General features: G+C 52.8%; 1 protein-coding gene across 1 annotated transcript in view; it reads left to right on the top strand.

Moving 5' to 3' along the window:
* PIK3C2B (phosphatidylinositol-4-phosphate 3-kinase catalytic subunit type 2 beta) overlaps positions 1-12439 on the top strand; it is a 65441-nt gene that overhangs the window by 15944 nt on the left and 37058 nt on the right. The window contains exons 2-5 of the mRNA XM_029933391.1: positions 6382-7402; positions 11292-11392; positions 11976-12164; positions 12238-12390. Coding sequence (XP_029789251.1) covers positions 6470-7402; positions 11292-11392; positions 11976-12164; positions 12238-12390 — 1376 coding nt within the window. The 5' untranslated portion in view covers positions 6382-6469. The remainder of the gene's footprint in view (positions 1-6381; positions 7403-11291; positions 11393-11975; positions 12165-12237; positions 12391-12439) is intronic.

Here is a 12439-nt window from a genome sequence, read left to right as displayed (position 1 = left end):
AGCTCTCCATTTTCCCTGCCCCGTGAAGATGGGCTAAGACAGGCAGTGTGTCCCTGCTGTGCACCCCAAGGAGGGGGATTGAATTATTTATAGATATGTCTGTCATCTTTGCTAGAGGCCAAGCTCCCCGGAATTGTGCCACAGCCCTCTGAACACTTCTAGGGCGAGCATGGTGCCTGGCATGTAACTGGTATTCATTGGCCATTGAGATTCAGTTTTGTGGTTCCAGATGTGAGGAGATGCCCGGAGCCTGGAGGCTGAGCAGAGCAGACGGTTCTAAAAAGGTGCCCCCCAGCCAGGCAGCAGGAAGCCCTCTCCACGCACAGCTGGTGTCCATGCGAGCCTCTGGGGCCCCGCCCTCGATGGCCAATGTGCTGGCGGGAGTGTCCTCCCCTCCTCTCCACCCTTTGACTCCAGACCATTGTGTGGCCCTGCCCTGACCCCATTTCCTCCCCCGCCGGCCTCCAGCCATCCGTTGGCAGCTGTGTGGACTGTTTGGTGCCTGGTGCTGCCTCGACCCTGGCACCGACCTGCTCAGCCATCAACATGCCCTCTCCCTTCACCAGCTGACTGCCAGGTGCCTGTTGGGGTCCCTTTTCCCCACTTCCCTCCTGTCTTCCTGGGAGTTCTGAAACTGCAGTCTGTGGGGTCCGACCTCCAGCGCATCCGAATTGCCTAGGGGAGAGGGTTTGGAAACGATCAGAGTCCAGGGATTCACCCCACTGAACCAGACCCCCCATAAGAGGGGCCAGGAATCTGTATGTTTGAAAAACTTCCCAGACGGCAGTTGTGAACATTCCATCGTGGACTATGCATTAGATAATATTACCGTGCCAACCTTAAAAGTTGTGGGTGTGCAGCTGGCATTGTGTTTGTACAGGAGAGTGTGCTAGTTCTTCAGAGATTCAGGCTGAAGTATTTGGAGGTAGAGCACTTACTTGCATTTTAACTTTCAAATGGTTAAGCAGAGACAGCGTGCAGATGTGGGGGATGTGTTAACAGCGCGTGGAGGTGGCAAAGGGAAACTGGCTGAAAGCGATCTTTCAGGCAATCAGCATCTGCTCTCTGAAAGATGGGCTTGAGCGGAGAACACAGCCACACCACCTAGGTGTGCGACTCCAGGGGGCGCCATTCACGCGGCTCTCTTTGTTGTGGTCCGAGGGGGGCATTCACCTAGAATACAGTGTGTGGGTGCCCCGGCCCCCGGAGTTGTGTGACAGTGTATTACGGGCCTAGCTCTCTCTTCCTGGATGGGCCATGAAGCCCCAGGCCCTCACCACCTCACTTCTTTCCTGGGACCTACGTGGTTTTTTTTTTTCCCCATAGTAGCCCTTGAGGACTGAAGGAATAGAGCAGCAGCAGAGACTGGCAGGTAGCTGAATTGGGGAAGGGGAGGAGGAAGGGGAGGCAGGAAACTTGGGACTCTGATTCCTAAAGTACTTTGTGTATCCCCACCCGTCCCAGAAAATGAAATTTGGGGCTTGAGTTCTTAGAGGAAGCCAGCTTGCTCTTGGTCCAGGTTGTTTGGACTATCACTCCCGAATCTTTCCTCCTTCCCTTTCTGGATTTCCCCCGTGCCTGGCTGCCTCCAAACTTTCACTCCACCTTGGTGGGGAGGCGGGGGTGGCTCTCCTGGTTTTGCGGGGGGTACTACTTGTCCATGTCCTCCCTTGCATCCCTCAGCATCAGAGGGAGCCAAGCACCGAGCCTTTTGGAAGGAGCAGCTGCTGGTGTGGCCCTGGGCACAGGGTCTGTCAGCCGCTGGGCCTCCTTCTCCGCATGGCTGACAGTCTGGTGGAGCCCTGGCCAGGCATCAGGGGACGGTGGTTGGAGAGGGGTAGCTCGGCTTTCCTCGTCTGAATTCCAGTTTTGGATGAACCTCAGGAACCAGGCCTGCTGGATCATCCGTGGGCCTTTCTTCTCTTTCCTCCCAGAGCTGAGGCTGTTCCTTAGCGCTGGGATATGGCTTTGGAGTCTGCTGAGAAATTCGACTCAAGGAGACCGATCGGTTAGAATCAGAGTCCCAGAGCTGGAAGGTACTTTGTGTGGTGGTCTTGTCCATCCGCCCACCTGCCTGGACAGATGCCAAACCCGGGCCAGTTGAGGTGAAACCCAGCCTAAGGAAGGCTGCCAGCTGCCTGCTGCATCCTGATCGCTGGTCTTATGTCTAAAAACTCTTACCCCCAGAAAGCCCTCCCTGACATCCCAGTTCTAGTTGCTTTTCTCAGTGGAAATGAGGTGAATTTGGAACTTAAGGAGCTTGATGGTGTTGGGGGTGACAGATATATACTTAATTCTGAATAAACTGTTTTATGATTATATTTGAGGTGTGTATAGGGTACTATTGGGAGCGTAAAGAAGGGGCCCTACGTCCAATCTGGGAGTTCAGAGAAAGCTTCCTGAAGAATGTGATATCTGAGCAAAGTCTGAGGGGTGAGTTAGAGTCACACAGGCAAAAAGCCCTGGGAGTCCGGGAAGGGCAGGCCCAAGGGAAGGATGATGTTGAACAAAATCACTGAGGTATTGAGTACGTGGCCATGAATGGGTATAGATGAGAGGGAGATGAGGCAGGTGATAAAGGATTTGTAAAGGAAGCAAATAGAGAGCCTTTGAAGGGGTTGAGGCAGGGAGATGATCAGGTTTCCCCTTCAGAAAGAGCCCTCCGGTGTTTCTGGGGAGAATGCCTTAAAGAGGGGCAGATGAGGAGGAAGAACTGTTAGGAGCCTATTGTAATAGCCCACACGGGAGAAGATAAGGGCTTAAGTAGGGCAGTAGCAGTCGAATAGCAGGAAGGACTAGATTCGGGAAAAGTTGCAGGTCTTGATGACTGGATATGGGGGCAAGATGAAGGGTAAATCCAGGGTGACTACAGGGTTTCTAGCTTGGGTGTTTGGCCAGTGCCCTTGGCTGAGGTGGGAACCAGGAGGGAGCAGAGGCTGTGGGAAGGAAAGGAGAAGGTGATAGTTCTGTGTTGGGCATTCAGGGCTTGCATTATGGGGGGGCATTGGGGGTGAGAACTGCCAACACATGAGTAGAAGGAGTAAGAGAGAAGAGGCGAGGTTGCCTGAGCTGAGGGTGTTGTGTTAACAGTGGCTGAGAGGGGAGGCCTGAGCCAACACCAACATTTCAGGGGTGGACAAAGGAAGGGAGTGGAGAACAAGAAAAAAAAAATAGTGTCATGGAAGCCAGGGCGTGGAGGGTTTTGGGTAGAAGGGAAGGGTCTATAGTCTATAGAGCAAAATGCAGCAGCCATGTCTGGGCAGACAGCAATGCCTGTGGAATTGGATGGCCGGGACATTGTTCCTGGGGAAGATTTTGTGGAAGGATGGGGACAGAAGCCAGATTACGGTGAACTGAAGGGCAAATGGGAATTGGGGAAGTTCGGGTGTCTTCTCTTGTACAGCTCAGCTGGGAAGGGAAGGAACAGAGAAGGTATTGGCTGGAGGACAAAAAGTCAAGAGAAGGGACTTAGGGTGTACGTAGGATTTTGTTTTTTTCATTTTCTTTTTGAAAACAACTATTTTTGAGAGAGCAGGGGAGGGGCAGAGAGAGGGAAACGGAGAATCTGAAGCAGGCTCTGCGCTGACAGCAGAGAACCCGATGTGGGGCCCAAATTCACGAACCGCAAGATAAAGACCTGAGCTGAGTCAGCCACTTAACCGCCTGAGCCACCCAGGCACCCCTCCTTCTTTCTTTTTAAGGCCAGGAGCAGCCTGAACACGTTTATGTGCCGAAAAGAGAGACCCCGTTAAGGAAAAGAAATGAAGATACAGCAGAGGGAAGAGGGGTTCATGGGGCATCCGCTGGAGGAGATCCAGTGAATGGAGCAAGAGCACAAGATTGTGCCTCAGGAGGCAGGGCCCCCTTCCCCTGAGACCAAAAAGAAGGAGGAGAAGGTTGAATGCAAGTGTGGATACATTCATGGGCAAAGAGATAGGAACTAGAGAGGGATAGTTTCCAACGGCCTCAGTTTTCCTTTTCACAGTGATGCCTGGCAAAGGCAAATCTTAAGAGTCTCTGGAATAAAAGGCTTGGTCCAGCTTGGAACATTATCTAGTATCTCCTGTCTAAAGCACTAGGACCTTTTCCTGGGACCAGTTACCCAACTCCCAGCAGCTGTGTTCTGGGTATTCCCGTCTCATCCAATTCCTTTGGATTTCGAACAGCAAGACTCCCTCTTAGCCTTTAACTGTAAGGTAAAAGTGATCTGTAAGAGGGCACCTGGTGGCTCAGTCAGTTAAGCAACCACTCCTGGTTTCAGCTCAGGTCGTGATCTCCTGGTTCATGGGATCAAGCCCTGCATGGGGCTTTGTGCTGATAGCGCAGAGCTTGCTTGGGATTCTCTCTCTCTCCCTGTGCCCCTCTCCCACTCATGCTTGCTCGCAGTGTCTCAAATACATAAATAAACTATAAAAAATAAAAATAAAGTAAAAAGAATCTGTAAGAAGCTGTTTATGGATAAGCAAACTCAACAGGCAAAGAGCCACTTCCTATGCCCTGATGCTGGGTTTGGGCTCTTTCATCTTTGGGGACTACTTGTTAAGATTCACCGAGCCAGCCATGGCCTTCAGGTCAGGGTTCTGCGCCTGGGCCTGATAGAGACACCAGGGTCCTAGACAGGCACCTCAGGCCACGGGATACCTCTGTCCTAACTCATTTGGGACCTGGTGCAACTTGCCACCCAAGTATCTATCTGAACCTTTTTTCCTTTTGATTTTTTTTTCAACTTTCTAATCATAAGGAACAACACGTTCATGTTTATTACCTGGTGGGTAAGGAAGTACAACAGAATGAGTACTTTTCGATAATTTCATTAAATCATGAACTTCTTGGCTGGTGGCGCTAAGGGTCAGAAGTGGCTACTTCACACTCACCCTACCCCAACGTAATCTGAAACATATCTACACATGTGTCTGTGGTTCTCTGCTTCAGCTGCAGACTAGAAACTCCCGGGGTTTTAAAAAATACCACTGCTTTACCACAGACCAATTAAATTAGAATCTCTTTAGAGAACCGGGCATCTGTACTTAAAAAAAAAAACAACAACAGTGCCACCAGTGTTTTTAATGTGTAACCAGGCTTGAGAACCATTGGGCCAGGCTAGCCTTACCATTACACCCATTCAGTGCTGTTTTCGTCTCATGGCCTTTTAAAGAAAAGGGTACTAACAGTGGGGTTTATGACAGGGGGCTGCTTGTAGCCACGGCAGCTGGCCTGGGGGTTCTGCCTTCCTGCCTGGCTTCCTGAGGGCCAAGGGGAATTAACATGGCACACCTACAATCCACCAAGTACCCGGGTCTCACCTGTTGCCAGACTTTGTTTTATTGCTCATCTTGGTGTATTTTGGGAGGACCTTAGTGCAGTCTGAATCATTATAAGGTCTATTTCATTGGACACTACTGTACTTTTCACTTTATAGCTTTATGGAGGTATATTAGACATATAATAAACAGTACATACTTTTAAAGTGTACCATCTGATAAGTTTTGACATATTTACATACCCATGAAGCCGCCATTATGATTAAGTCAATGAACGTAATGGTCATCCTCAAAAGTTTCCTTTATGCCTCTTTGTCACCCATCCTCCTTTCCACCCCCTTCTCAGATACCTACTGATCTGCTGTCACTGTAGATAGTTTTCACTTTCCAGAATTTTGTATAAATGGAATCCTACATATTCATACTTTTTTTTGGTCTGGCTTCTTTGACGCAGAATAGTTATTTTGAGATACATCCATGTTACTGCATGTGACAGTAATTCATTCCTTTTTGCTGCTGAGTTGGTATCATGATGTGCACATAATCATATTTTTTAATCTATTCACCTGTTGATGGACGGACTTGGGTTGTTTCCAGCTTGGGGATGTGACCAGGCCTCCATGAAGATGTGCACGCGAGTGTTTGGAAATACACCTTCGTTTTTTTTGGAAAAGTAGCTAGCCGTGGGGTAGTTGAGTCCCATGGTAGGCAGGCGTTTACCTTCACAAGAGGCTGCCTGTTTTCCAAAGTGCTTGTCCTGTTTCTCATTCCCCAGCAGCAGTGTCTGAGCATTGTCCTCTTTAAATGGATCAAAGAGCCTTTGTTTCCATCTTCTCCTGGCTGATGCAAGGTGCCTCCTTCTTTCCTCGGGGCACATGTGAGAGAGAGGAGGGTGGGAGCAAGGGACTACAGATGGAAACATCCACAGGTGAATGGAAGGGTAGATCCAGCACATAGATAGAGGTGTCTTGGTGTCTCTTCTATCTCTCCATCTTTTTGTTTCTCCCCATCTGTTATGGGGACGCAAGAAGCAGGCAGTGGCCCAGATTATGTCGCCTAAGTCAGATCATTAACCCAAGTCTTTTTATGACTGAATGACTGTTATTTTTAATCCCTGCAGGCACCCAGACACCATGCCAGAACCCTGCACCCCTGACATTGGCAGGAAGTAGAAGGCTTCCTTATCTCCTTGGTCACCCATCCTCACCATGTCTTCGACTCAGGGCAATGGGGAACACTGGAAGTCCCTGGAGTCAGTGGGCATCAGCCGCAAAGAGCTGGCTATGGCTGAGGCCCTGCAGATGGAGTATGATGCACTGTCCCGGCTCCGGCACGACAAGGAGGAAAGCAGAGCCAAGCAGAACACAGACCCGTCCCTCATCAGCTGGGACGAGCCCGTCCTGGACTTCTACAGCAAGCCGGCGGGGAGGCAGAAGGACCTCAAGCTCTTGCGCGGTCTTTCTGGCTCTGATCCTACCCTCAATTACAACTCGCTGTCCCCACAGGAAGGCTTATCCAACCACTCTACCTCCCAGGGCTCCCAGCCTGGCCCAGATCCCTGGCCCAAAGGCTCTCTGGCTGGAGACTATCTCTATATTTTCGATGGTTCAGATGAAGGGCTTTCTTTGTCCCCAGGACCAGGAGATATAGACGGCTCTTCCAAGAAACTGTCCCCACCTCCTTTGCCACCCCGAGTCTCTATCTGGGACACCCCTCCCTTGCCTCCCAGAAAGGGGTCTCCCTCATCCTCCAAGGTCTCCCAGCCCAATGACGTCAACACTTTTTCTTCGGTCGAGCAGCCTCCAGGCAAACTGCTAGGGCGTCACATCTTAGAAGAGGAAGAAGAGCTGGGGGGTGGGGGTCCGAGGTGCCCCCTGGGGCCTGTGGACTATGACGGTATCAATGATGCAATTACACGGCTCAACTTGAAGTCGACCTACGATGCAGAGATGTTGCATGATACCACCAGGGGCTGGAAGGAGGGCCGGGGGCCCCTGGACTTCGGCAAGGACACTCCTGGAAAACCTGTGGCCCGGAGCAAGACCATGCCCCCTCAGGTGCCGCCCCGAACCTATGCCTCCCGCTATGCCAACCGGAAAAATACGACACCTGGCAAGAACCGCCGGATTTCTGCTGCTCCGGTGAGGACCTTGCTGTGTTCCTTCCGTCCCCCGTTGCAAGTGGCATTCGGAAACAAAGAGCAGTCCTTTCTTCTTGTTATTCCAGATCCCAGTCTGCTGTACACTCCCCGCCCCCCCCCCCCAGTCCTCTCCTCCCCTCTGCCTCTTCTGGCCCCTGGGCCCTGGCTGGGGAGAGGAAAAAGGACACTAGGAGACACATGGCTCCTTTTCAGAGCTGAGTTTTGTGCCAAAACAACCTGTGGGGGCAGGTGTTTTGGAATCTGGGTTCCTAGTGTGTGCTCGCTTCACGAGGTAAGGACTGAACCAGGCTTAAGGGATTTGATTCTTTGTGATTCTGTGGCCGAATAGCCTTGTGGACTGGAGCAAGTTGCTCCTGCTCTGACCTGCCGTGCCCAAACGCTGCGTGGTGATAAGGCTCGGTCATGGCATTAACCAGTGTTTAGTGCTGGTCCAGACCCCTCTGTACCCCTGCCTGATGGTCCACAGCACCACAGCTCTGGTCTGTCTTGTTCCAAAGCTTGCTGGTACTTGCTGTCTCCATCTCTCTCTGTCTCTGTTACCCTGTCCCTCTGTCTCTTTCCCCCTCCTTCCCTTTGTATCTGCCTCTCTCCCCACTTCCCCTCCCTCTGTCTCTGCCTCTCTCTCTCTTTCTCTCTCTCTCCCCTCTCTATCTGCTTCTATTTCTATCTTTCTCTCTGTCTCTCTTCCTCTCTTTCTCTCCCCTTCTCTCTCACTCTGGTAAAATATACACAAGATTTACCATCTTGGCTGATCTGAGGTATCCAGCTCAGTGACATTGACCACATTCATATTATCAGGCGGTCATCACCACCATCTGTCTCTTTGCACAGGGAAAATATTCAGAAAAAATACACAGTATGACATAATTCTGCTTTGGCCAGTACATAGTATAAAACAGTGAAGTGTCTACATAGATGCACAGGGTGGGTTCCATCTTTTTTTCTGGCTTAAAAAAGTGTCAGCAGCAGTGCCTGGGTGGCTCAGTCAGTCGAGTGTCCCGACGCTTGATTTCAGCTCAGGTCTTGATCCAAGGGTTGTGGGATGGAGCCCTGTGTCTGGCTCCATGCTGAGTGTGGAGCCTGGTTAAGGTTCTGCCTCTCCCTCTGCTCCTCCCCTCCCATTCTCACTCTCTTAAAAAAAAAAAGTGTCAGCAGCATCTCCATGGGTAGGACCTGAGGCCACTTTGAGTTTCATCCCTTGGGTCTGGAAATCCCGGCTGCAGAGGGAGTCAAAAGGTGCTCCGTAACTGATGGCTTTCGTAGGAACAGCATTCCCTTCATTCCCTCCATGTTTCCTCTTTATCCATTGTCTAAGGGACACCGGGGCTTTCCCACTGTGTGTCCCAGCAGTTGGGATCCTTCACAGCCTGGGAAGAGCCACGTGGTCCTTCCTTCCTGTGCTTCTGCTAAGAGAGTCCCCCAAAGCAGAATGGGCTTCTGGGATAAGTCATGACTCTGGAGCTCAGGGCTTTTTAAAGGCCCTGCTCTGAGAGGTGGGGCGGCTCCTGCTATTTATAGAGATGGGGAGATTCCTGTTCCCAGCTCCGAGTTCCTCACCCAGAGCTGGGCCTGCTCCGAGTCAGTCCGCCCTGGTAGGTGGTCACCTCTGTTGCTCGCTCTCTCTCTCCCTCCTCTCTCTCTCCTCTCTCTGTCGCCTCCCTCCACTGCCTCATCCTTCCCCCAACCCCTGTGTGTCACCAGAGTTCTGAGAGGGAGCTTGGTCCAGAGTCTCCTTGAAGAAGCTAGGGCAGAGCAAGAAGCCCTTGCCAGTGTTTAAGGGGGCAATGCGGCCTTGGGCGTCCCCACCTCAGCTCGGTGCGGGGGCTCATCCCACCGGGAGGGGGGACCCCTCACGCCCTCGGCCTGTCCCGCCGCCCCGCTTCCGCCGGTCTTTCAGACGGAGGGGCCCTCCTTATCCCAGGCCTGCGGAGCCAGCTCTGGAAATGGTTGGCCCCACATGCCAGCCGGGTACCCCCACTGCCAGCCTCTGCCCGGCAGACTCCCCCAGCCAGCATCGGGCGATGCCACCAGGGCCTGCCAGAAGGGCAAACGTAAGTGGCTTTTGTTTGCTTATGGAGCCAGGGAGTGGTACTGAAGGGGCATGACAGCGGCCTTCAGTAGCCACTCTGTTCTCTGTCCTCCTCGCCTTCCCCTTCTCTCTCTGTCTCTCTGTCTCTGTCTCTGTCTCTGTTTCTTTCTCTCTCTCTCTCTTGCCCTCACTTCTGTGGGTTAATTGCTGACAGTGGTACTATTGTGAGCGGGACACAGGCTGGAACTTGGCAGAGCATAGGCCTCACATGCCAACTGCCCCCGCTGCCGCCCTCCCCTGCACACCCCTCCATCCTCACCCTGGGGAGCAAGGCTAATGAGAGGGGTCACTCAGAGGAAACAATTTGGATATTCAAATGAGGAGCTCAGTTGCTGCCATCTGCCCTCAGGGGCGGGGAGGACATGAGAACAGCCAGTGGGAGGGTGAGAGGTGAGGCTTTGCTCAGTGCACAGGCCCAGCTCCCCGGAAGCAGCTGTTGGCAGCGGCTGCTTTACCGGATGCAGGCTGGGGCTCCATAGCTGGCAGTCCCATGGGGTGGCCTCCCCTGGCGGCTCTGGGCAGGCCTGTCAGGCAGAAACCTGCCAGGCCCCAGTACCCCCAACCCCCCCACCACTTCCTTCCCCCTGGGGCCGGGCTGCAGGCCTCGTGTGAGGCACTCCTCATGGTGACTGGAGGCAGCCCTGTGCTGGAGGCAGGCTGAGTCTCATTTGGGAGAAGCCCCACCACTACACACGGGTTCGGGGCCCAGGCCAGCTCCCTGCCCTTCTGGCCGTTCATAGCCAAAAGGCTCAGGAGCCAGGTTCTCTCCCCTGTGCAGAAAGCGGCCTTTCTGCTTTCTTCCTCAAATAGCATTGCCCGAGAAGGCACGGGTGTCTGAGTCACCACCTCCATCTGAGGGTTCTCGGCCTCTCTCAGCCTTGGGTCCCTTGGGCCCGCTGTGGATGCTGAGGCTTTTGCCCAGAGCCCAGCTTCCCCAGGCACTGTTTGGGCACCCCACTTGCCCTGACCTCTGCACTGGGACAAGGTGGTGGGAGGAGGGGAGAGCTGCCTGCAGAGCTCCCGGCGACGACCCCGGAATCACCCCCAGAAAGCCAGCCCGGTGACCCAGCTGCCTAACCTGGGTTGAGCTTCCTAGGCGCTGCCTCCCCAGAGAGGTTTGTCCATCCCGCCCAGCCTTCCAGCCTCAGCCAAGGCTTCCGGTTCTCTCTGTTTAAAAAAAAAAATTTTTTTAATGTTTGTTTATTTTTGAAGGAGAGATTCAGAGTGCCAGCAGAGGAGGGGCAAGGAAAGAGGGAGACACCGAATACGAGGCAGGCTCCAGGCTCTGAGCCGTCAGCACAAAGCCTGACATGGGGCTCAAACTCACAAACCATGAGATCATGACCTGAGCCGAAGTCAGGCGCTTAACTGACTAAGCCACCCAGGAGCTCCTCAAATTCTTTTTTAAGTTTATTTATTTATTTTGAGAGAGAGAAAGTGTGAGTGGAGGAGGGACAGAGAGAGAATCCCAAGCAGGCTCTGCACTCTCAGTGTAGATCCTGAATCGAGGCTCGATCTCATGAACCATGAGATCATGACCTGAGACAAAGTCAGATGCTCAACTGACTGAGCCACCCAGGCACCCCATGTCATGGTTTTCTTTTTCCACTTGACAGCAGATAAAGATATTCCTGGATTTCCCATGTTTTCCTGTGGCCCTCAATGTTCAATGCTAAAGCGCCTTCATACCCAGAGTTTCAGGGTTTCGATCTGGGAGCAGCCCGCTGGAAGGGAATGTCCTGAGGGAAAAGGCACTGAGTCAGCTGCTCTTCTCTTAAAGGTGGGCTCCCGGCCCCATGCTGTCACCAATGGCCATGAGTTGTTTGAGGTCTCAGAGGAGAGAGATGAGGAAGTTGCTGCATTTTGCCACATGCTGGATATGTAAGAGTTAAAGAACGGGGTGTTGGGGAGGGCTCTGGGGACTGGGGAGGAGGGCCAGCCCACTCAGAACTTTCTCTAGGAAGGAAGAAGAGCCATATTTCATAAATCTTATTTCATAGCGAGGGGGTGCTGCCTACAACAGGTGTTTGTGGGCCTTTTGAAATTTTAGAAGTTTCACATTTTGGACAAAGTTTATGAACCCTTGATCCAACAGTCAGATTATCCCAATGGCTTCAGGCTTGGTTGCCCTCAGGAGCAAATGCACCCTGGAGGTAAAAGAGAAAGCAAATGGAGCCAGGAGATTTTCCGTTGAATTTGGCATGGAAAACTTTGTCACTATAGAACTGTCCCTATGTCCAGCTGGGCTTGGGAAATGTTTTGTAACTCTAGTAAACGTGTCAGGAACGTGGTTTCCCAGAGCTGCTTCCCCGATGCCCCCAGCCTGGCCTGCAGACCTGGAGGACAGGGCTGGGCAGGGACAGAAGGGCCCTCGGCCCCGGGGTGGGAGGGTCCCAGCAGCCGCCTTCTCAACTGCTCTCTTCTGAAGGCTCAGCCAGGTCCTTCTCCCTCTCTTCCTGCACAGCCTCCGATCTGGCTCTGACATCCAAGACTACTCCCTCACCGGCTATGTCTGGAGTGCTGTCACCCCCAGCCCGGAGCACCTTGGGGATGAAGTCAACCTGAAGGTGACCGTGTTGTGTGACAGCCTACGGGAGCCACTCACTTTTACCTGCAACTGTAAGTGGGGGAGGGGGTATGAGCATCCCTTGAGGTGAGGCAGGGATGACTGTGGTTTGGACTGTAGGATCCTTTGACCTCAATTCTCACCCCACCTGTGGCCCCAGTAAAGGGGGGCTGGAGCCAATCCTGGAGGACTGGCTCTGGGGCCAGCTCTTTGGGCCCACGGTCACTTTCCGCAAGCCCAAACTGTGTGTTTGCCTGCTTTATCTGGATGGCAGTGGTGCTGGAGAATGCTCAGCCAGGAACGTGGCGGGACGGTGGGGAGGGGTGTCAGGAGGGGGATGCTGAGCCCCGCCTGCCTCAGCA

This window comes from Suricata suricatta, chromosome 3 (genome assembly GCF_006229205.1).
Source record: "Suricata suricatta isolate VVHF042 chromosome 3, meerkat_22Aug2017_6uvM2_HiC, whole genome shotgun sequence".
Classification (NCBI taxonomy): Eukaryota; Metazoa; Chordata; class Mammalia; order Carnivora; family Herpestidae; genus Suricata; species Suricata suricatta.
The sequence above is the reverse complement of the archived record's forward strand: the minus strand, read 5'-3'. Positions and strand labels throughout refer to the sequence as shown.